Source organism: Scyliorhinus canicula, chromosome 8, assembly GCF_902713615.1.
Source record: "Scyliorhinus canicula chromosome 8, sScyCan1.1, whole genome shotgun sequence".
NCBI lineage: Eukaryota > Metazoa > Chordata > Chondrichthyes > Carcharhiniformes > Scyliorhinidae > Scyliorhinus > Scyliorhinus canicula.
Window position 1 is genome coordinate 166544906 of NC_052153.1, and position 21486 is coordinate 166566391.

Here is a 21486-nt window from a genome sequence, read left to right on the forward strand (position 1 = left end):
CATCCAAATAAATCTTCCAGGAGATATTTAAATGCCCGAGTCTATACGGGAAACAAACAAGATACGTCTCAAATCAACACATCGCAAATATTCTGAAACATCTTTGCAGTCAAGGTGTGCACATTTGAGGCAATAGAAATATAGATGTCGCCGCTGGCATTTTGCACAAGAAATACAGTGCATTAAAACAACCAAAAGCCTGCAGTTCAATCTAACTGTTTCACCACATGTACACGCTGGATTTCAATTCCAGCACAGCAGGAATTAGATAGACCCATTTCACAGCTTCATCATGGGATCAATGGAGCATGGTTTTGAAAAAGAAAAGACAAAGCCAATATCATTGGTAATGGACAAAACAACACGATGGAATACAAGGCAGGAGAACAATGTGTAACTACGGCACTATTGGGTAGTGTGTGGATATAGACATGCAACTATATCACCATGTCAATGCATTGCAATTTTGTCGCAAAAAAGTCATATCAGTGCAACTTCTTGTTTCTTAAAACAGCATGTTCTGGAGCCAACCAGAGAGCAGGCTATATTATGCCTTGCATTGTGCAAGGGGAGGAAAGTAATTTATGATCTCATTCTGAAAGCGCCCCTAGGTAACAGTAACCATAATGTGATTGAATTTTACATTCAGTTTCAGGAAGAGAGAAGTGGGTCTGAGACTATGCTTTTAAACTTAAATACGGGCAATTATGAGGGCATGAAAGCTGAGCTGACCAAAGTGAATTGGCAAATTAGGTTAAGGGAGAGGTTGGTCAATAGAGTTGCTGGGGCAGTCATTTAAGATGATATTTCTGAATACACAGAATAAATACATTGTAAGAAGCAAAAAAAAGGGCAAGGGATAAATTCACCATCCGTGGTTGACTAAAAAAGGTTAAAGGTAGTATGAAACTTAAAGAAAAAGCATACAAATGTTTAAAGACTGCTGGAAACCTGGGTCACTGTCCGTGTGGAGTTTGCACGTTCTCCCCGTGTCTGCGTGGGTTTCTCCCCCACAACCCAAAAATGTGCAGAGTAGGTGGATTGGCCACGCTAAATTGCCCCTTAATTGGAAAAAATAATTGGCTAATCTAAATTTATTTAAAAAAAATAAAAATAAAAAAAATAAAAATAAATAAAAAGACTGCTGGAAAGTCAGAAGATTGGACAGAATATAAGGAATAGCAAAGAATGACCAAAAGATTAATCAGTAGGGAAAATTTAGAGTATGACAGGAAGTTAGCCAGAAATATAAAACAGATAGTACGAGTTTTATACATATTTTAGAAAGAGTTAACAGAGTGAGGGTTGGTCCTATAGAAAGAGTCTGGAGAAATAATAATGCAAAACAAGGCGATGGCAGATAAATTGAACAGGTATCAGTCTTCACTATGGATGATACAAGTAGCATTCCAGAAGTAGCTTTAAACCAGGGAATGGAAGGGAGGAAGTAAATCAGGAAAATTACAGTCAACAGAGAAGTGATGCTGAGTAAATTTCTGGAGCTGTGGGCTGACAAGTACTCAGGTCCAGATGGGCTTCATCTTGGGGTATTAATAGGCGTGGCTAGTGAGATAGTTAAAACATTGGTTTCAATTTTTCAAAACTCCATAGATTCGGGGAAGTCCCATTAGATTGGAAAATGGCAAATGTAACTCCATTATTGAAAAAGGGCAGAAATCAGGAAACTACGAGCCAGTTAGCTTAACATCGGTCATAAGAAAATTGTTTGAAGCTATTATTAAAGAAGTTATAGCAGGGCATTTAGATAAGATCAAGGTAATCAGGTAGAATCAACATGTTTTTGTTAAAGGGAAATCATGTTTAACCAACTTATTGGGAGTTCTTTGAGGAAGTAACATGTTCTGCAGATGAAGGGGAACTAGTGAATGTACTGTACTGAGATTTCCAGAGGGCATTTGATAAAGTGCCACATCAAACGTTATTGTGGAATTTAAAAGCTCATGGTGCAGGAGGCAACATTGGCATGGAGAGAAGATTGGCTGGCTAACAGGAAGCAGAGACCAGGCATGATTGGGTCTTTTTCAGGTTGGCAAGATATAAAAAGTGGTGTGCCACAGGGATCAGTGCTGGGACCACAACTGCTTACAATTTATATAAATTACTTAAATGAAGAGATTGAAGGGATAGTTGCCAAATGTGCTGATGAAGCAAAGATAGGTAGGAAACTAAGTTGTGAAGAGGACATAAGGGAGCTACAAAAAGATATAGATAGGTTAAATGAGTGGACAATCTGGCAAATGGAGTATAATTTGTGAAATTATCCATTTTGGCATAAAGTTTTTGTTTTAATTATCTAAATGGTGAGAGATCGCAGAGCTCTGACATGTAGAGGGATCTGGGTGCCCTTGTGCATGAATCGTAAAAGGCTAGTATGCAGGTACAGTAATTACAAAAGCTAATAGAATGTTATCATTTATTTCAAGGGGAATTGAATACACAAGTAGGGAGGTCATGTTTCAGTTGTGCAGGGTCACCTTTGGAGTACCATATTGGTCATTTTATTTAAGGAAAGATGTAAATGCATTCGGAAGCAGTGGGTGGGTTGCCCAGATGGAGAAAGAGAAAGATTGGACAGGCTGGGCTTATATCCACTGGAGGTCAGAACAGTAATAGACATCTTGATTGAAACACATAGGATTCTGAGGGGTCCTGACAGGGTGGATGTTGAGAGGATGTTTCCTTGTGGGAGAACATAGAATTAGGGGGTCACTGTTTGAAAATAATGGGTCACCCATTTAAAACAGAGATTGGGTGAATTTGTTTCTCTCAGAGGGTCATAAGACTTTGGAACTCGCTTTCTGACAAGGTGATGGAAACAGGATCTTTGAATATTTTGAAGCAATGTAAGCGAGGATGAAGGTGCGCAGCTTAGTTCAGAAAATTGAAAGCAGACAGTACGTGGGAATTGTAAATTGTAGTCCTCGATTGGCAAGTCATTTCTTTCTGTCAGATAAGATAATCAGTTAACATGGAACCAGATGTGAAAATAATCAGGGAGGCTAAGGACAGTCACTATTGAACAAACAGAAATGCAGCAGCAACTTCTGGTGGATCGAGATGCACAGTTAGCTCAAAGGTTTGGAGATTGCTGTCAGAGACACATCCCTCCTCATTAAGCTGTACAAAAACCACACCTCACCATCTAGCTCCCGATTCAAATTTAATGAACATTAAACTCAGAGTTACGACTGGGCTATTCGCGTTAACAGTGCGCCAAGTGCCGGAGGTGATGAGGATTCTTAGTGAATTCGGGGGTTTCTCTGGGTATAAGTTGAACCTGGATGTTTGTGGTGCATCCGTGGGATCAAGAGGTGGGGATTGGTAGGCTCCCACTAAAGGAGGCAGGGAAGAGCTTCAGGTACCATGGGGTCCAGGTGGATGGGAGTAGGGGGGTCCTGCACAAGCTGAACCTCACAAGGTTGGTGGAGTAGATGGAGGAGGAGTTTAAGAGGTGGGATATGTTACCGCTGTCACTGGCGGGAAGGGTGCAGTCCGTTAAGATGACGGTGCTCCCGAGGTTTTTGTTCCTGTTCCAGTGTCTCCCCATCCTTATCCCGAAGGCCTTTTTTAGGAGGGTCAACAGGAGTATCACGGGATTTGTGTGGGCGCATGGGACTCCGAGGGTGAGAAGAGTGTTCCTGGAACGGGGCAGGGATAAGGGGGGGGGGGGGGCATGTGTGGGCACAAGCCTGGAGGCGCTGGTAACGGCGCCGTTGCCGCTCACTCCAACAAGGTATACCACGAGCCCAGTGATGGCGGCTACCCTCAAAATTTGGGGGGCAATGGAGACGGTATAAGGGAGAAGTGGGGGGCTCGATCGAGGCCCCGATACGGGGGAACCATCGGTTTGTCCCAGGGAGCATTGATGGCGGATTTCTGGGCTGGCACAGGGCAGGGGTTAGGAGGTTGAGGGAGTTAGAGGGGAAGTTTGGGAACATGTTTAGGTACATGCAGGTGAGGGCGTTTGCCAGGCAGCAGGTGGACGGGTTCCCCTTGCTGCCCCCACGTGGGGTGCGGGACAGGGTGCTCTCGGGGGTGTGGGTTGGAGGAGGGAGGACATATACCGGGTGATACAGGAGGTAGACGAGGCCTCGGTGTCTCTTGTCTCTCATCTCTCAATCCAATTTTTCATTCTCACTCTTTTATTCAGATCCTGATTTGACAATGAATTAAATATCCTAACTTACACTTCCTGGTTCACTTGAGCTATATAGTGGCTTGCCCTGTTCACATACGTTCCAGATGCCCTGGAGAGGACCCAGTGTCATTTGGAATCCCCCTGACAGCAATTTGCAGTGCAAAAGCCGAGGGAAATTCCATGTGCAAGTGCAAGTCTAACAAGTGTCCAGTTCTGTTCATTAGCTGCTCACAGTAAAGTCTGGCCACTGTTTTGCTGGTCATATTCGAGCAACGTGAAAAACATAAGGGCATAAGAAACAGAAGGAGGACACCATATAGCCTGTTGAGCCTGCTCTGCCATTTGATCATGGTTGATTTTCGACTACAACTCCACTTTCCCAATGTTCTCCATTCCCTTAGTGATTTCAAAAATCTGCCTATCTTGTGTTAAATGTATTCAACATCCATAACCCTCTAGCATAACAAATTTCAGATTCACAAACCTTTGAGTAAAGTAATTTCTCATCTCAGTGCTAAACAATTTGACCCATCATTCTGACACGAGACTGTGTCCCCTTGTTCTAGATTCACGAGCCAGCAAAAACATCTGAGTGCCTGTCAATCTACTACATAATCTCATGCCGTTTTTTTAATTGATTTACGGGATGTGAGCTTCGCTGGCTAGGCCAGAATTTATTGCCCATCTCTAGTTGCCCTTCAGAAGGTGGTAGTGAGTTGCCTCTTGAACCACTGGAGTCCCTGAGGTGTAGGTACACCCATTGTACTGTGAGGGAGGGAGCTCCAAGAATTTGACCCAGCGACAGTGAAAGAGCGGCAATATTTTTCCAAGTCAGGGTGGTGAGTGATTTGGAGGGGAAACTCTAGGTGGCGGGATTCCCAGGTATCTGCTGCTCTTGTCCTTCCAGATGGTGGTCGTGGGTTTGGAAAGTGCTGCCTACAGAACCTTGGTGAGTTATTGCAGTGCATCTTCATAGAATTTACAATGCAGAAGGCGGCCATTTGGCCCATCAGGTCTGCACCAGCCCTTGGAAAGAGCATCCTACTTAAGCCCACACCTCCACCCTATCCCCATAACCCAGCAACCCCACCTAATCTTTTGGACACTAATGGGCAATTTAGCTAACCTACACATTTTGGACTTGTGGATGGTACAGATGGCTGCCACTGTTAGTCAGTGGTGGAGGGATCAAATGTTTGTAGAAGGGGTAGCAATAAAGCGGACTTTGTCCTGGATGGTGTCAAGGTTCTCGAGTGTTGTTGGAGCTGCACACATCCAGGCAAGTGGGGAGTATTTCATTACACTCCTGACTTATGCCTTGTAGATGGTGGACAGTCTTGGGGGGGGGGGTTTAGGAGGCGAGTTACTCGCTGTAGGATTCCTAGCCTTTGACCTGTTCTGGTAGCCACAGTATTAATATGGTAGTCCAGTTCAGTTTCTGATAAATGGCAACCCCCAGGCTGTTGACTGTAGGGGATTCAGCAATGGTAATGCCATTAAATGTCAAGGGGCGATGGTTAGATCCTCTCTTTTAGGAGATGGTCATTGCCTGGCATTTGTGTGGTATCAATGAAACTTTCAATGAGATCACCTTTCATTCTTCTAAACTTGAGAACAGAGACGCAATTGACTCGGCTTCTCATCACGGGGCAGTCATAAAACCCATAGAGTCCCTATGGTGCAGGGAGCCATTCCGCCCATTGGGTCTACATCGACCCCCCTGAAAGAGCACCTGCCTAGGTCCATTCTCCTGCTCCTAACCCCACCCATCCTGCACACCGTTGGACATTAAGGAGCAATTTAGCATAGTCAATTCACCTAACCTACTCATCTTTGGACTGTGAAAGGAAACCAGAGCACCCGGAGGAAACCCTCCCAGACACGGGGAGAACATACAAACTCCATACAGAATAACCCAAGGCCAGAATCGAACCCAAGTCCCTTGAACGGAGAGGCAGCGGTGCCAACCACTGTGCCGCTCTCTCACCCCAAAGACAAATCTAATGCACCTTGGCTGCGCTACCCTCCAAAGCATGCATATCCTTTCTTAAATGTGGAGACTAAATGTGCAACGCCTTCCAGGCATGGTCTCACCAAAGCATTAAGGTATCTTTGGAGTGTATGTGCTCCCCACAACTAACATATTTTCTGAAGTCTTTGACATTTGGTTTCTGACTCAGGATTGTAAACAAAGAGATGCAGTGATAGGCGTCATCCCAATTGTAAAATCAGGCCAAAACTCATGGGTACGCGTACCACAATAAAAAAAATGTTAAAAATAATTTTTATTGAAATTTTTTGAAAAATGTATAGCAACAGAACAATAATAATAACAATAATAAACACCCCCCAGCACCCATAACAACGCATTTAACGAACCCCCCAACCCCCCCAAACCCAATAAACAACAAAATAAATTAACAATAATCAAATTAACATAAACAATACCCCCCTAAACCCCCCCCCCCCCTTCCCCCCGGGTTGCTGCTGCTGCTGACCTAGTTCCTTATCGTTGAGCCAGAAAGTCTACCCCCTTCCAGAATTCCTCCAGTGCCAGGCATGCCCAAAACATATGGGCATGGCTCACTGGGCTCCCCGAACACCTGATGCACCTGTCCTCACCCCCAAAAAACCTGCTCATCCTCGTCCCGGACATATGAGCCCTGTGCAGTACCTTGAACTGGATGAGGCTAAGCCTCGCACATGAAGAGGAGGAGTTCACCCTCTCCAGGGCGTCCGCCCATGTCCCCTCCTCAATCTGCTCCCCAGCTCCACTTCGCCTTCAGCTCCTCTACCGATGCCTCCTCCACCTCCTGCATCACCTGGTAGATGTCAGGCACCTTCCCATCCCCGACCCACACCCCCGAAAGCACCCTATCCCTTACCCCCCATGGGGGCAGCAAAGGGAACCCCTCCACCTGTCGCCTAGCAAACGCCTTGACCTGAAGGTACCTGAACATATTCCCCGGGGGAGCTCAAACTTCTCCTCCAGTTCACCATGGCTCGCGAACCTCCAGTCAATAAACAGGTCTCCCAACTTCCTAATGCCCGCCCTGTGCCACCCCAGGAACCCGCCATCAATGTTCCCTGGGACAAACCGGTGGTTTCCCTGCAGTGGGGCCTCCACCGAGCCCCCCACTTCCCCCCTGTGTCGCCTCCACTGCCCCCAAATATTGAGGGTAGCCGCCACCACCGGGCTCGTGGTGTACCTCGTTGGAGGGAGCGGCAACAGCGCATTCAGGCTCGTGCCTCCACAGGACGCCATCGCCATCCGTTTCCATGCTGCCCCCTCCCTATCCATTACCCACTTATGTACCATCGAGACGTTAGCCGCCCAATAGTACCCAGAGAGGTTGGGCAGCGCCAGCCCCCCTCTATCCCTCCCCCGCTCCAAAAAGACCCTCCTTACCCTCGGAGTCCCGTGCGCCCAAACAAATCCCATGATGCTGCTGTTCACCCTCCTACAAAAGGCCCTCGGAACGAAAATGGGGAGGCACTGAAACAAAAACAAAAACCTCGGGAGCACCGTCATTTTAACGGACTGTACTCTACCCGCCAACGACAGCGGCAGCATGTCCCACCTCTTAAATTCCTCCTCCATCTGCTCCACCAACCTAGTAAAATTGAGCTTGTACAGAGTCCCCCAGCTCCTAGCCACCTGAACCCCCAGGTAACTAAAACTCCTCACTGCCCTTTTTAGCGGGAGCCTACCAATCCCCTCCTCCTGCTCTCCCGGGTGTACAACAAACAGCTCGCTCTTGCCCAGGTTCAACTTGTAGCCCGAGAAACTCCCAAACTCAGCAAGAATCTCCATCACCTCCGGCATTCCCTCCACTGGGTCTGCTACATACAGCAGCAAGTCATCTGCATACAGCGACACTCGGTGCTCCTCCCTACCCCGCATCAGACCCCTCCACCTCCCCGACTCCCTGAGCGCCATGGCCAGAGGCTCAATTGCCAATGCAAAAAGCAAGGGGGACAGGGGGCACCCCTGCCTCGTCCCACGGTGGAGCCTGAAGTACTCGGACCTCCTCCCATTTATCGCTACACTCGCCATCGGGGCCTCGTACAGCAACCTCACCCATTTAATAAACCCCACCCCAAACCCGAACCTCTCTAACACCTCCCACAAGTACCCCCACTCCACCCTGTCAAAGGCCTTCTCTGCATCCAATGCCACCACAATCTCCGCCTCTCCTTCTGCCGCCGGCATCATTATCACATTTAGCAGCCTTCGCACGTTAGTGTTCAACTGCCTCCCCTTCACAAAACCCGTCTGATCTTTATGTATCACCCCCGGCACACAGTACTCTATTCTAGTGGCCAAGATCTTCGCCAGCAACTTGACGTCCACATTCAGCAGTGAAATTGGCCTGTATGATCCACACTGCAAGGGGTCCTTATCCCGCTTCAGGATCAGGGAAATCAGCGCCCGTGACATCGTCAGGGGCAAAACACCCCCCTTCTATGCCTCGTTAAAGGTCCGAACCAACAGGGGGCCCAACAGGTCCGCGTATTTCTTATAAAATTCAACCAGGAACCCATCCGGTCCCGGCGCCTTCCCCGACTGCATGTGGCCAATCCCTCTGACCAGCTCCTCCAACTCGATCGGTGCCCCCAGTCCCTCCACTTGCTCCTCCTGCACCCTCGGAAATCACAGCCTGTCCAAAAAGCTCCCCCCCCGCCCCCCCCCCCCCCCCCCCCCCCACCCTGTGCACGCGGGAGAAAAAAAAAAAGAGTACTCCCGAGCCCTCGGCCTCCCAAACCTCCAGGGATCCACCCCTCCCATCTGGTCCATAAACCCCCTCAACACCTTGGCCGCCGCCGGCCTCCTGCCTGTCCTTGAACTAGAACGCTCCAGTAGGGGATCCAGCACCGTATTGAAGTTCCCCCCCCCCATGATCAGGCCCCCCACGTCCAGGTCAGGAATGCGCCCCAACATACGCCTCATGAAACCAGCATCATCCTAATTTGGGGCATACACATTTACCAACACCACCCTCTCCACCTGCAGCTTACCGCTCACCATCACATATCTGCCGGCACTATCAGCCACCACCTCAGACGCCTCAAACGCCACCCTCTTCCTCATCAGGATCGCCACCCCCCGATTCTTCGCGTCGAGCCCTGAATGGAAAACCTGCCCCACCCACTCCTTCCTCAGACGAACCTGGTCCGCCAACTTCAGGTGGGTCTCCTGGAGCATGGCCACGTCCGCCTTCAGCCCCTTTAGATGCGAAAACACCCGGGCCCGCTTAACCAGCCCATTCAACCCTCTCACATTCCACGTGATCAGCCGGATCAGGGAGCACCCTGCCCCCCTCCCCTGTCGACTAGCCATAGCCCATCGACTGCTCGCCCCTGGCCAGCACCCACTCGGCCCGTTTCCCACGGCGATAAAACCTCACCCCGACCCCCCCGACCCCCACCAGCTCCTCCCTGGCCAATCCAGCAGCAACCCGGTATCCCCTCCCCCCTGGGCTAGGACCCCTCCTAGCCGCGACGCTCCCTCCATAGTACTCCCGTGAGCCAGCTGACTTCTGCTAACCCCGGCAGCTCCCGCCCTAACTCCGACCCCTCCCGATATGAGGTCACCTCTCCCCCCCCCTGCAGCAGCTCCTTGGCACCGCTCCAGCGCGGGAAAACGGAACTGATATCCACGCCCCTTGCCTCCAGCTCCACCCCCCTCGTCCCGCAGCACGGGAAACCAGAGGAAAGCCCGCGCTTTCACACTGCCCCACCCTACCCCCTCAACGCAGCTCCCAAATAGCAGCCCCAACCCATCTATCAGCCCCGTACAAACAAAAACAGATCAACCACAGACCCCAACACCCCCCTTAAAACACAAAACCATAACCAACATCATCCGAAAGCGGGGAAAAAAAAAAAACAGAATAACCAGCAACAGCATATACAGTGATACAAAAGAACCTCACAGCCCCCAATCCCTAGTTCGAGTCCAACTTTTCAGCCTGCACAAAGGCCCACACCTCCTCCGGGGACTCAAAATAGTAATGCCGGTCCTTGTAGGTGACCCGCAGGCGGTAGCATGTCGAATTTCACCTGCTTGCTGTGGACCACCGCCTTCGTCCGGTTGAAACCGGCCCTCCACTTAGCCACCTCCGCACTCCAGTCCTGGTAGACGCGCACTACCGAATTCTCCCACTTGCTGCTTGTGGTGGTATGATTAGCATAGCTGCCTGCCATTGGTGCAGAACACCGGCTTACCATTGGCCCTGGTCGGTCATGTGCCTCTCAACCGTTGGTTGAGACCAGTCATGTGACGGCTCCCCGATTGGTCGAGAGGCTGAGTTAACCCCGCCTCCAGGGCGGGGTATAAATACCCAGTACTCCCGGCGGTCGTCCTTATGCTGTAATCGACCGCAGGGCTAACATCTAGCTGATTAAAGCCATACTTTTGTCCAGCAAAACGTCTCGCGTTCAATTGATGGTACATCACTGCTCTTCACCTTCTTGGCCCATCGCAGCACACACTCCCGGTCACTGAACCAATGGAACTGCACCAGCACCGCCCGCGGGGGTTCATTCGCCTTAGGCCACCTGGCCAGTACTCTGTGGGCCCCCTCCAGCTCCAGGGGCAGATGGAAGGATCCTGCCCCACCAGCGAGTTCAGCATCACGGCCACATAGGCCGGCAGGTCCGACCCCTCCAGCCCCTCCGCAAGGCCCAGGATCCGCAAGTTCTTCCTCCTTTTTTTTTTTTAAATAGATTTAGATTACCCAATTATTTTTTCCAATTAAGGGGCAATTTAGCGTGGCCAATCCACCTACTCTGCACATCTTTGGGTTGTGGGGGCGAAACCCACGCAGACACGGGGAGAATGTGCAAACTCCACACGGACAGTGACCCAGTGCCGGGATCGAACCTGGGACCTCAGCGCCGTGAGGCGGTTGTGCTAACCACTAAGCCACCGTGCTGCCCTAAGTTCTTCCTCCTTGATTGAAACTCCATCTCCTCGAAACGGTCTTGCCACTTTTCGTGGAGCGCCTCGTGCATCTCCACCTTCCCCACGAGGGCCGAGACCTCATCCTCGTGCTCAGAGGCCTGCTGCTGCAACTCAAGTATCGCTGCACCCTGGGTTGTCTGGGTCTCCAGCAGCTTACTTAGAACATAGAACATAGAACAGTACAGCACAGAACAGGCCCTTCGGCCCTCAATGTTGTGCCGAGCCATGATCACCCTACTCAAACCCACGTATCCACCCTATACCCGTAACCCAACAACCCCCCCCACACAACCTTACTTTTATTAGGACACTACGGGCAATTTAGCATGGCCAATCCACCTAACCCGCACATCTTTGGACTGTGGGAGGAAACCGGAGCACCCGGAGGAAACCCACGCACACAGGGGGAGGACGTGCAGACTCCACACAGACAGTGACCCAGCCGGGAATCAAACCTGGGACCCTGGAGCTGTGAAGCATTTATGCTAACCACCATGCTACCCTGCTGCCCCTATGTTACTTGTCGTAACTTTCAGGGATTCCAGCAACTCCCCTTTCAGCTCCGTAAAATAGCGCAGAAGGGCCGCCTGCTGCTCCTCCGCCCACTGCCTCCACTCCTCAGGAGCTCCACCAGCCGTCATTTTGTCCACCTTCCCCCTCTTTTCCAGGGGAGCTGCTGCCGTTTTTCTCCTCGCCCCACTCCGGGTCCGCACCATAAATCCCGGGGGATTTGCTCCAGACCCCTTTATCCACCGGGAATCGTCGAATCAGCGCCGTTTGGGGCCCTTAAAAGAGCCCACAAGTCCTATTAAAGCGGGAGCTGCCGAACGTGCGGCTTAGCTCCGCATAGCCGCAACCGGAAGTCCGCGTACCACAATAAATAATAGGAAACTCTGACCAAGTAGAGTATCAACTGTAACCAATATGTATATTCATTAACTCCATGTCTTATTGGGCAATTGCTTTCAATCACAAGCATCATTTCGGCTTAAATTTCCCTGTAACTTACAATCTCGCAAAGGTTATTCCTACAAATGGCTAAAGATGGTGTGGCTAGATAGACAGACAACTGATCTAATTTTTTATTAAAGATGTCTCGCTACACAGCACCTCTGGACCTGAAATGATGAACCACCTTCCCTCTAGAAAATAGCAAGAGATCACTGCATAACCCAATTTTCTTCAACTACCCAACACCAAATGGCAAATTTCTTTCACTATTTTTCAGACAGATCTAAATTCATAATCTCCAACATCCCTGGTTATCAGTGTGACTCTTTGTAGATTCTGCTAAAGTAAGTAACAGTGCGAAAATAGATCACAGTCAAACACTTGTTGATTTTTATTTTCTCTCTAATAGGTGCCTCATTCCATGTTGGTCCAAACATGCACTTATTTTATAAACTATGTCAGAGCATGTGGCATTTTTACTCGAATGGATATTTGCCCCCATTGACTAATGAGAAGGCATGCAGAAGGAATGCTGTCATCTCTTCAATCCAAAAAAAATGTGTGTTGCATACTTATTAAAGCAGGAAATCAATGCAATAGTGAGGAAGGATATTGATTCAGAAAATTATGATGCAGAATCTATACGGGTAGAGATAAGCAACACCAAGAAGCAAAATATACTATTGGGGGTTGTCTATCGGTCCCCAAACAATATTGGAGATGTAAAGGAAGGTATTAAACAAGAAATCCAAGATACTATCTGAGGTGACATTATCAGTGGACAATCTTACAACCCTTCAATGAAGTTACTGTGAAAATCCCCTAGTCGCCGCACCTGTTCGGGTACACGGAGGGAGAATTCAGATTGACCAAATCACCCAACAAGCACGTCTTTTGGGACTTGTAAAAGGAAACTGGAGCACCCGGAGGAAACCTATACAGACACGGGGAAAACGTGCAGACTCCACACAAGTCATGGACCCAAGCCGGGAATCTAACCTGGGTCCCTGGTACTGTGAAGCAACAGTGCTAACCACTGTGCTACTGTGCCGCCCATATAATTAGCTGTAGACAGGAGTCACACTAAAGTGGGAGGAAGTGTCTGATTTAGAGACACCCCCACATATCCCGATGGACAAGATGATATATTTTTTCCATTAATTGCTCTGGGAAATACAAATATCGGACTTAGGAACAGGGGTAGACCATTCAGCCCTTTGAGCCTGCTCCGCCATTCAAGGCCAATAAGATCATGGCCAATCTGGTTTTGTTTCCTCTCAGATCTTATCCTCTCGAAGGAACTAGCTGAGGCTCGTGACACCCCCACTATATCAGGCTCTGAACTCACTTGTGACTGGCTCATTTGAGACTCCTCACTGCCAGATTGGAAAGAGATTTGGTGAGACCCAGCAAGGTTATCAGTCCGATGCAAACCTCTTTCCGAATCATTTAAGATGGACCACCCAGTTCGGAGAGTTTCAAGTTTGGAAGTCAGAGTCCTCTCTTGAACTTGTGAGGTGACAGCTGTCCTTTAAAAAGGAAAATAAATTGGAAATGGAAACGGCCCAGTACCATTTCACTCCTGGATCAAAGTTTGAATTTAGGCCACACCTATGGTATGAAAGTCTTTGCTCTCAACCAACTGTCAAGCGTAGGGAGACAAATGTAAAATGGTCTTTCACTGTTCTTTTGTGGGCATAAATTCATTGCGCAAAACGACCAACCATTTGTCACAAATTATCAAATTTCATTCAGGGGAATGCTGTGAAAAATGGGAAAAATTCACATCAAGACTACAGGAGAGCCAAAACGCAGAGTTAATTTCATTCTAACCCTCACCAGAGACTTTCTGGTGCTAATACTGGGCACACGAAAATGAAAACCAGTCTCGATATCCTGCAGATTGGTGAAAAAAAAAAGAACTTATATACAATCGGCATGTGCAGAGGGGAATAGCTTTTAATTCTTCTGTCTCAAAGCTAAAGGAAATGTACGATATGTAGAGAGTAAAAGGGGAGAGGGAGCTTTTCATACCTAAATTTTAAATCTGTAGCGTCCACCATACTTAAAATTTTGCCGAAATAATAAGCATAATTTCCTTCACTACATTTTTCACACATTTTCAATTTTATTCGTAAAATTTGAAGACAGCCATTTGGTCAGGGCATCTCCCAGAGTGACAGATTAACAATTAGCAGTGAATCAAACATGGATATAGGTTACACAGCCTGCTGACAATATCTATTAAAATTCAGATTACACTGGCATCAGATAAACCAAAATCATCTTAATTGCCTTCCACAAGCAACGCTGGACCATTGCTTTGGTTCTAATCTTCCCCCAAGCCACTCCATGAAACGGAACCAGATAGTATGCACAACATTGGCATTCCATTCTTAACCTGAAAACTCCAGCACCAAAACAACATGCATTAATCTTTGCAGAAGTGTCCAGCTCCTTATTCCCTTTGCTGAAGAGGTCATATAGCCTTTTATCTCTAGCTTTGAATTCTCCAATGCCCTGCTTGGCATCCTGAAAAATTGTTGCCAATACAGGCTCAGATTTGTCCAAAGTTCTTTCTTCCACGTAACATCCCACACTCAATTACACCAACTGTTGTCCCTGCCCTCACTGCTGCTTCACCTCTCCCAATAAAATGAATTAAAACTCTCCATGGCTACGAATCCCTTTGCTCTTTTGCACTACCTTTGTCTCTAAAACTCCTCCAACCTCATGAGCCATATGGTCCTCTCGCTCATTTTTTTTTATAAATGTAGAGTACCTAATTCATTTTTTTCCAATTAAGGGGCAATTTAGCATGGCCAATCCACCTAGCCTGCACATCTTTGGGTTGTGGAGGCAAAACCTACGCAAACACAGGAAGAATGGGCAAACGGCACACGGACAGTTACCCAGAGCCGGGATCACACCTGGGACCTCGGCGCTGTGAGGCAGCAGGGGTAACCCACTGCACCACCGTGCTGCCTTGGTCCTCTCACTCATGACCCCAACACATTCTCTTCTTACCATTCCTCACTTGTGGCAGGAGTTTTCAGTCGTACTTAGCCCCATCCTCTGAAACTCCTCCTCCGTAACTCTTTGCCTTGTTAAAACCTGTTAACCAAAGGTAACGTAGTGCTGTTCATCCAACAGTCACCTGCCTGAAACACAATGTAGGGGGAGTGATAAATGGCTCTTCCCATCAGCTTACAAGAGGAAAAGGTTGATTGTCTGCGTTGGTCAGGGGCATGATCTGGGAAATGTAAAGGACCTTCGTACAAGTCCTGCGGATTTGATCTCTGTCATCACAGAGGCATGAAAGCCTTTTTGGAGATAGCGAGGTTACTCCAGATGTGTACCCCTGTGTGCGTGGGTTTCCTCCGGGTGCTCCGGTTTCCTCCCACAGTCCAAAGATGTGCGGGTTAGGTGGATTGGCCATGATAAATTGCCCGTAGTGTCCTAATAAAAAGTAAGGTTAAGGGGGGGTTGTTGGGTTACGGGTATAGGGTGGATACGTGGGTTTGAGTAGAGTGATCATGGCTCGGCACAACATTGAGGGCCGAAGGGCCTGTTCTGTGCTGTACTGTTCTATGTTCTATGTACACAAAACTCTGATGAGATAACTGGGATCGCTGTTATAATTGGCTTTAAAAGACACAACGAATATGCTGTGCACTTACTGAAAATGTCTACTTATGTTAACTTCATGACTCAATTTAAACACTAAAATCATGATTGTTACCAATAGCCTGAAACAAACCCAACAGGGACCTTTGAACACAGTTGTCCTGAAGCTGGATGTTAACAAAAAGACATCAACATCAAACTCAGGGGCATTCATATGATTTGGCATTGTAAATGACAACATGCAAGCACTTCATGTACAACCTCTACAAAAACTCCATGTTCTTCATTACAGTACATTTGATGATTCTGCTTCCCAAAATGAACTGATTTTGCCACCAACCGTTCACACCGCAAAGAGGAACAAAATACACTACTTAGCTCTATCATAGGACAACCACTTAATACAGTTCACATTTGCAGCGAGCCTTTCCATTTCACCCGAGCTCAGTAGGTGCCACTCAGTTTGTGGAAATGCTGCTTACACCACAGAGCAGTTCCAAGAATCAGGGCACAAATATATTAACATGCACCACCATTGTGTTCCCTCAGCTATCAGAGCTTTGAAAGAGAAATAAAGCGATGGTACAGACTTGGGGGAAGAGTGGATGAGAAACCACTGACCAGGAGCAAGCACTGAACGCAACAAATTAGAGAGTCCAAAAAAGAAGGGGAATGAAAAGAGAAGAGACACAAACACACACAGATTTTACAAGATGTAGATCCCAATCAGTTTTGGAACAAAACATACCCTGAAGAGAGTCTGGTGGAGAAGAGGGTAGCATGGTGGTTAGCATAAATGCTTCACAGCTCCAGGGTCCCAGGTTCGATTCCCGGCTGGGTCACTGTCTGTGTGGAGTCTGCACGTCCTCCCCCTGTGTGCGTGGGTTTCCTCCGGGTGCTCCGGTTTCCTCCCACAGTCCAAAGATGTGCGGGTTAGGTGGATTGGCCATGCTAAATTGCCTGTAGTGTCCTAATAAAAGTAAGGTTAAGGGGGGGTTGTTGGGTTACGGGTATAGGGTGGATACGTGGGTTTGAGTAGGGTGATCATGGCTCGGCACAACATTGAGGGCCGAAGGGCCTGTTCTATGCTGTACTGTTCTATGTACACAAACACAGATCTTTTCAGGCCAGTAGGGGCACAGTGACCTAGTCTTACCCAACCTATCCACAGTGATCTAATCATATTGACTTCGATCAGAAACGAATGGCAGCTAGAATTAATCTCAAAAGGAGACTATCAGCACAGTAGATTCTGTTCTGACAAAGAGGTCATCAGCCTGAAACATCAACTCTGTTTCTCTCCACAGATGCTGCCTGACCTGCTGCAGCATTTGTTTTATTTCAGATTTCATGCATTGGCAGTATCTTGCTATCATGTAGGTTTCCAATTGTATCACTATTATAGAACATAGAACTTTACAGCGCAGTACGGGCCCTTCGGCCCTCGATGTTGCGCCGACCTGTGAAACCATCTGAAGCCTATCTGACCTACACTATTCCATTTTCATCCATATGTCTATCTAGTGACCACTTAAATGCCCTTAAAGTTGGCGAGTCTACTACTGTTGCAGGCAGGGCGTTCCACACCCCTACTACTCTCGGAGTAAAGAAACTGCCTCTGACATCTGTCCTATATCTACTACCCCTCAATTTAAAGCTATGTCCCCTCGTGTTGGTCATCACCATCCGAGGAAAGAGACTCTCACTGTCCACCCTATCTAACCCTCTGACTATCTTATATGTCGCTATTAAGTCACCTCTTAGCCTTCTCCTCTCTAACGAAAACAACCTCAAGTCCCTGAGCCTTTCCTCGTAAGACCTTACCTCCATACCAGGCAACATCCTAGTAAATCTCCTCTGAACCCTTTCCAAAGCTTCCACATCCTTCCTATAATGTGGTGACCAGAACTGCACGCAGTACTCCAGGAGCGGCCGCACCAGAGTTATGTACAGCTGCAGCATGACCTTGTGGCTCCGAAACTCAATCCCCCTACTGATAAAGGCTAGCACACCATATGCATTCTTAACAGCCCTATTAACCTGGGTGGCAACTTTCAGGGATTTATGTACCTGGATGCCGAGATCTCTCTGTTCATCTACACTACCAAGAATCTTGCCATTAGCCCAGTACTCTGCATTCCTGTTACTCCTTCCAAAGTGAACCACCTCACACTTTTCCGCATTAAACTCCATCTGCCACCTCTCAGCCCAGCTCTGCAGCTTATCTATGTCCCTCTGTATCCTATAACATCCTTCAGCACTATCCACAACTCCACCGACCTTCGTGTCATCTGCAAATTTACTAACCCATCCTTCTACACCCTCTTCCAGGTCATTTATAAAAATGACAAACAGCAGTGGCCCCAAAACAGATCCTTGTGGTACACCACTAGTAACTGAACTCCAGGATGAACATTTGCCATCAACCACCACCCTCTGTCTTCTTTCAGCTAGCCAATTACTGATCCAAACCGCTAAATCACCTTCAATCCCATACTTCCTTATGTTCTGCAATAGCCTACCGTGTGGAACCTTATCAAACGCCTTACTGAAATCCATATACACCACATCAACCGCTTTACCCTCATCCACCTGTTTGGTCACCTTCTCAAAAAACTCAATAAGGTTTGTGAGGCATGACCTACCCTTCACAAAATCGTGTTGACTATCGCTAATCAACTTGTTCTTTTCAAGATGATTATAAACCCTATCTCTTATAACCTTTCCCAACATTTTACCCACAACCGAAGTAAGGCTCACAGGTCTATAATTACCAGGGTTGTCTCTACTCCCCTTCTTGAACAAGGGGACAACATTTGCTATCCTCCAGTCTTCCGGCACTATTCCTGTCGACAAAGACGACATAAAGATCAAGGACAAAGGCTCAGCAATCTCCTCCCTGGCTTCCCAGAGAATCCTAGGATAAATCCCATCTGGCCCAGGGGACCTATCTATTTTTACACTTTCCAAAATTGCTAACACCTCCTCCTTGTGAACCTCAATTCCATCTAGCCTGGTCGACTGAACCGGAGTATTCTCCTCGACAACATTGTCTTTCTCCAGTGTAAACACTGACGAAAAATATCCATTTAACGCTTCCCCTATTACATTTTACCCAACCGCAGAATCATGCAGCACAGAAGCATATGAACTTGGAGCAGGAGTAGGCCACTCAGCCCTAGAGTGTGTTCCTCCATAAGATCATGGCTGATCTAATTGTAACCTCAACCCCACATCCCCGCCTGGAAAAGACCATGCTGCCCACATGCCTGTGCTCACTCTTTGGTGGAGTCAGTAAATTAATCCCAGACCATTGCCCTTTACCCCATAGCCCTGTACTAACTTTCCCCTTCAACAATATTCCCTTTTGAAAATTACTATTGAATCTGCTGCCTTTCATGGAATGGATTCCAGATCATAACTCATCGTGTGAAAAAAAATCACCTCTTTTAAATTATTTTGTGGTCGGGATCTGGTTTTAATCCAAGTAATCCCTATCTGTGTGCTCGATCCTTTAGTGTTTGTGTCAATGTCACATTTGACTACTGATTTCTACCTTCATAACATTGCCTGACCTCACCCTTGTCTCAGTTCATCTGCTGCTTAAACCTTCATTCAGGCCTTCATTGCACCTAGACTCAACTATGCCAACAGACACCTGGTGGTCTCATATATTCCACCCTTGATAAACATATGGTCATCCAAAATTCTGCTGCGCATATCTTAATTCACAGTATGTCCCACCCACCCATCACCTTGTTCTAACATTAGCTCCTGGTCAAGCAACGTTTTGACTTGAAATGAAATGAAAATTAAATGAAATATGAAAATCACTTATTGTCACAAGTAGACTTCAAATGACGTTACTGTGAAAAGCCCCTAGTCGTCACATTCCAGAGCTTGTTCGGGGAGGCTGGTACAGGAATTGAACCATGCTGTTGGCCTGCTTTGGTCTGCTTTCAAAGCCAGCGGTTTAGCCCTGTGCTAAATCAGCCCCTTTAAAATTTAAAATTTTCAACCTTGTTTACAAAGCCCGCCAAGACCTCACCTGTCCCCATCACCCTCCGAGATATCCGAGCTCCTCTAATTCTAGCATCTCACGTGCCCCCAATTTTAGTCGCTCCACTATTGGTGACCATGCCTCCAGTTGCCCAAGCCCTAAGATCTAGAATTCCCTCCCTACCTTGCTCTCATGGGATCACAAAGAGTTTTACAGCACAGAAAGAGACCCTTCAGCCCATCGTGTGTGTGCCAGCCACCGGGCACCTATCTATTCTAATCCCATTTTCCTCCTTACCCCTTTGCCCAAGCTTTGGATCATTTGACTTGACATCTCCTTATGTGGCTGGATGCCATACTTCGTTTTATAACGCTCCTCGGGACGCATCGTAATGTTAGGCGCTATATAAATGTAAGTTTTTTTTTAAAAAAGAATTAACTGTGTCTGTTAACATGTGGACTGCAATCTTTGCTGGTCAGTTGCACATCTTACCGTGATCTGACGGAGAAGCTGGGGAGCCCCGGGCGACCTGTCCCTCTCTCTGGGGAAGTGGAGTGGCTGGAGGCGGCTCTGCTTGGCCAGGACCAGGAGGCTGCCCAGCAGGAGGCTGCTCAGGCACAGGGCCGAGTAGAAGAGGAGCCTGCAGAAAAGCCAGGCAAGGAGGGAGGGAGACTCGTCCTCCGACTGGAAGCAAGAGGCGGCGAAGAGGCAGAGTCCGGCCAGGAGCAAGTAGTAACCGCGGCTGCCATCAGGACACATAGTGACCATCGCATCTCCCAGCTCGACCCTCTCCTCCTTTTAAACACACTCACGTCCATAACACTTGCAAACATGTAGAAGGCACTTTCTGAAAGCCTCGGGAACCGAATCCGCGACACCTGATCGGAGAGGAGGGAGAAAAAAAAACATTTAAAAAAAATTTTACAACTGACAACCCCACCGACAACAGCAAAATAAATTTTATAAACACATCAACAGGAAGATAAAACTAGGAAGGCGGCCAACCCTCTCTCATCTGCTGGTGCGGATCCTACGTTTTCCTGAGTGTCCTGTTCACATTGGGGTCGTTTTTGTGGCTAAATTCACTGATTTATCATCATCTCTCTCTCCCTATCTCTATTTTTGTGGACGTCTCCGGCGAATGCAAATCTCTCCTGGTCGTCTTTGCTTGTCAAATCATTCCTGAGGGGATTTTTCTTTTAAATATTCTTCTCGAAAACCTTGCAGGGCTGTTTCCTTCATTTGTATATATATATATATATATATTTCTTTTTTTTAAAAAACGATTTCCCTCAAAATATCTATTGGCAGAGGTGAGGGGAGAACCTAAGGCAGAAAGTCTGAGGATTTATTTTTTTTCTTCTCCCCTGCATCCATCCATCCAGCCAGTTTGCAGGCTCTGTGTGTGTCTCCCCCACAGCAGCCCCGGTGCTGATGATATGCCCGTCACTTTTCAGTCCGCCTGCTTCCTGCCCCAACCTCCAGCACAATCCGGAAAGGAAAGCCACCCTCTTAAAAGGGGCGAGCTCGCTAAACTTCACTGGGCCCCACCAGATCCCCCCACTGCCTCCACACGCCAGCCTCCCTCCCTGGAGCGACCTGCAGACAGAAATCTGTTCAAACAACCACCCCTCTGTTTGGGGCTGGGCTGTGGGTCCCACAATTAAGTTGGAAATCGAGTCAAAGAGGCGCCTGTGGTGAGCACTGATTGAGGCTGCAGCTCCCAGGCAATGGGTAAAGCCGCAATGGGGCGGGCAATATCTCGCAGTTGTCATGTCAGAG

General features: G+C 47.8%; 1 protein-coding gene across 2 annotated transcripts in view; it reads right to left on the reverse strand.

The window, feature by feature from the left end:
- snx25 (sorting nexin 25) overlaps nucleotides 1–21141 on the reverse strand; it is a 326114-nt gene extending 304973 nt beyond the window's left edge. The window contains exons 1-2 of one of the 2 annotated variants that reach the window (XM_038805657.1): nucleotides 20710–21141; nucleotides 20197–20582 (exon numbers count right to left, since the gene is read on the reverse strand). In XM_038805657.1, the coding sequence (XP_038661585.1) occupies nucleotides 20197–20472 (276 nt within the window). In that variant the 5' untranslated portion in view covers nucleotides 20473–20582; nucleotides 20710–21141. The remainder of the gene's footprint in view (nucleotides 1–20196; nucleotides 20583–20709) is intronic. The other variant, XM_038805656.1, reaches the window with a different exon arrangement.
- Nucleotides 21142–21486: the final 345 nt, after the last annotated feature.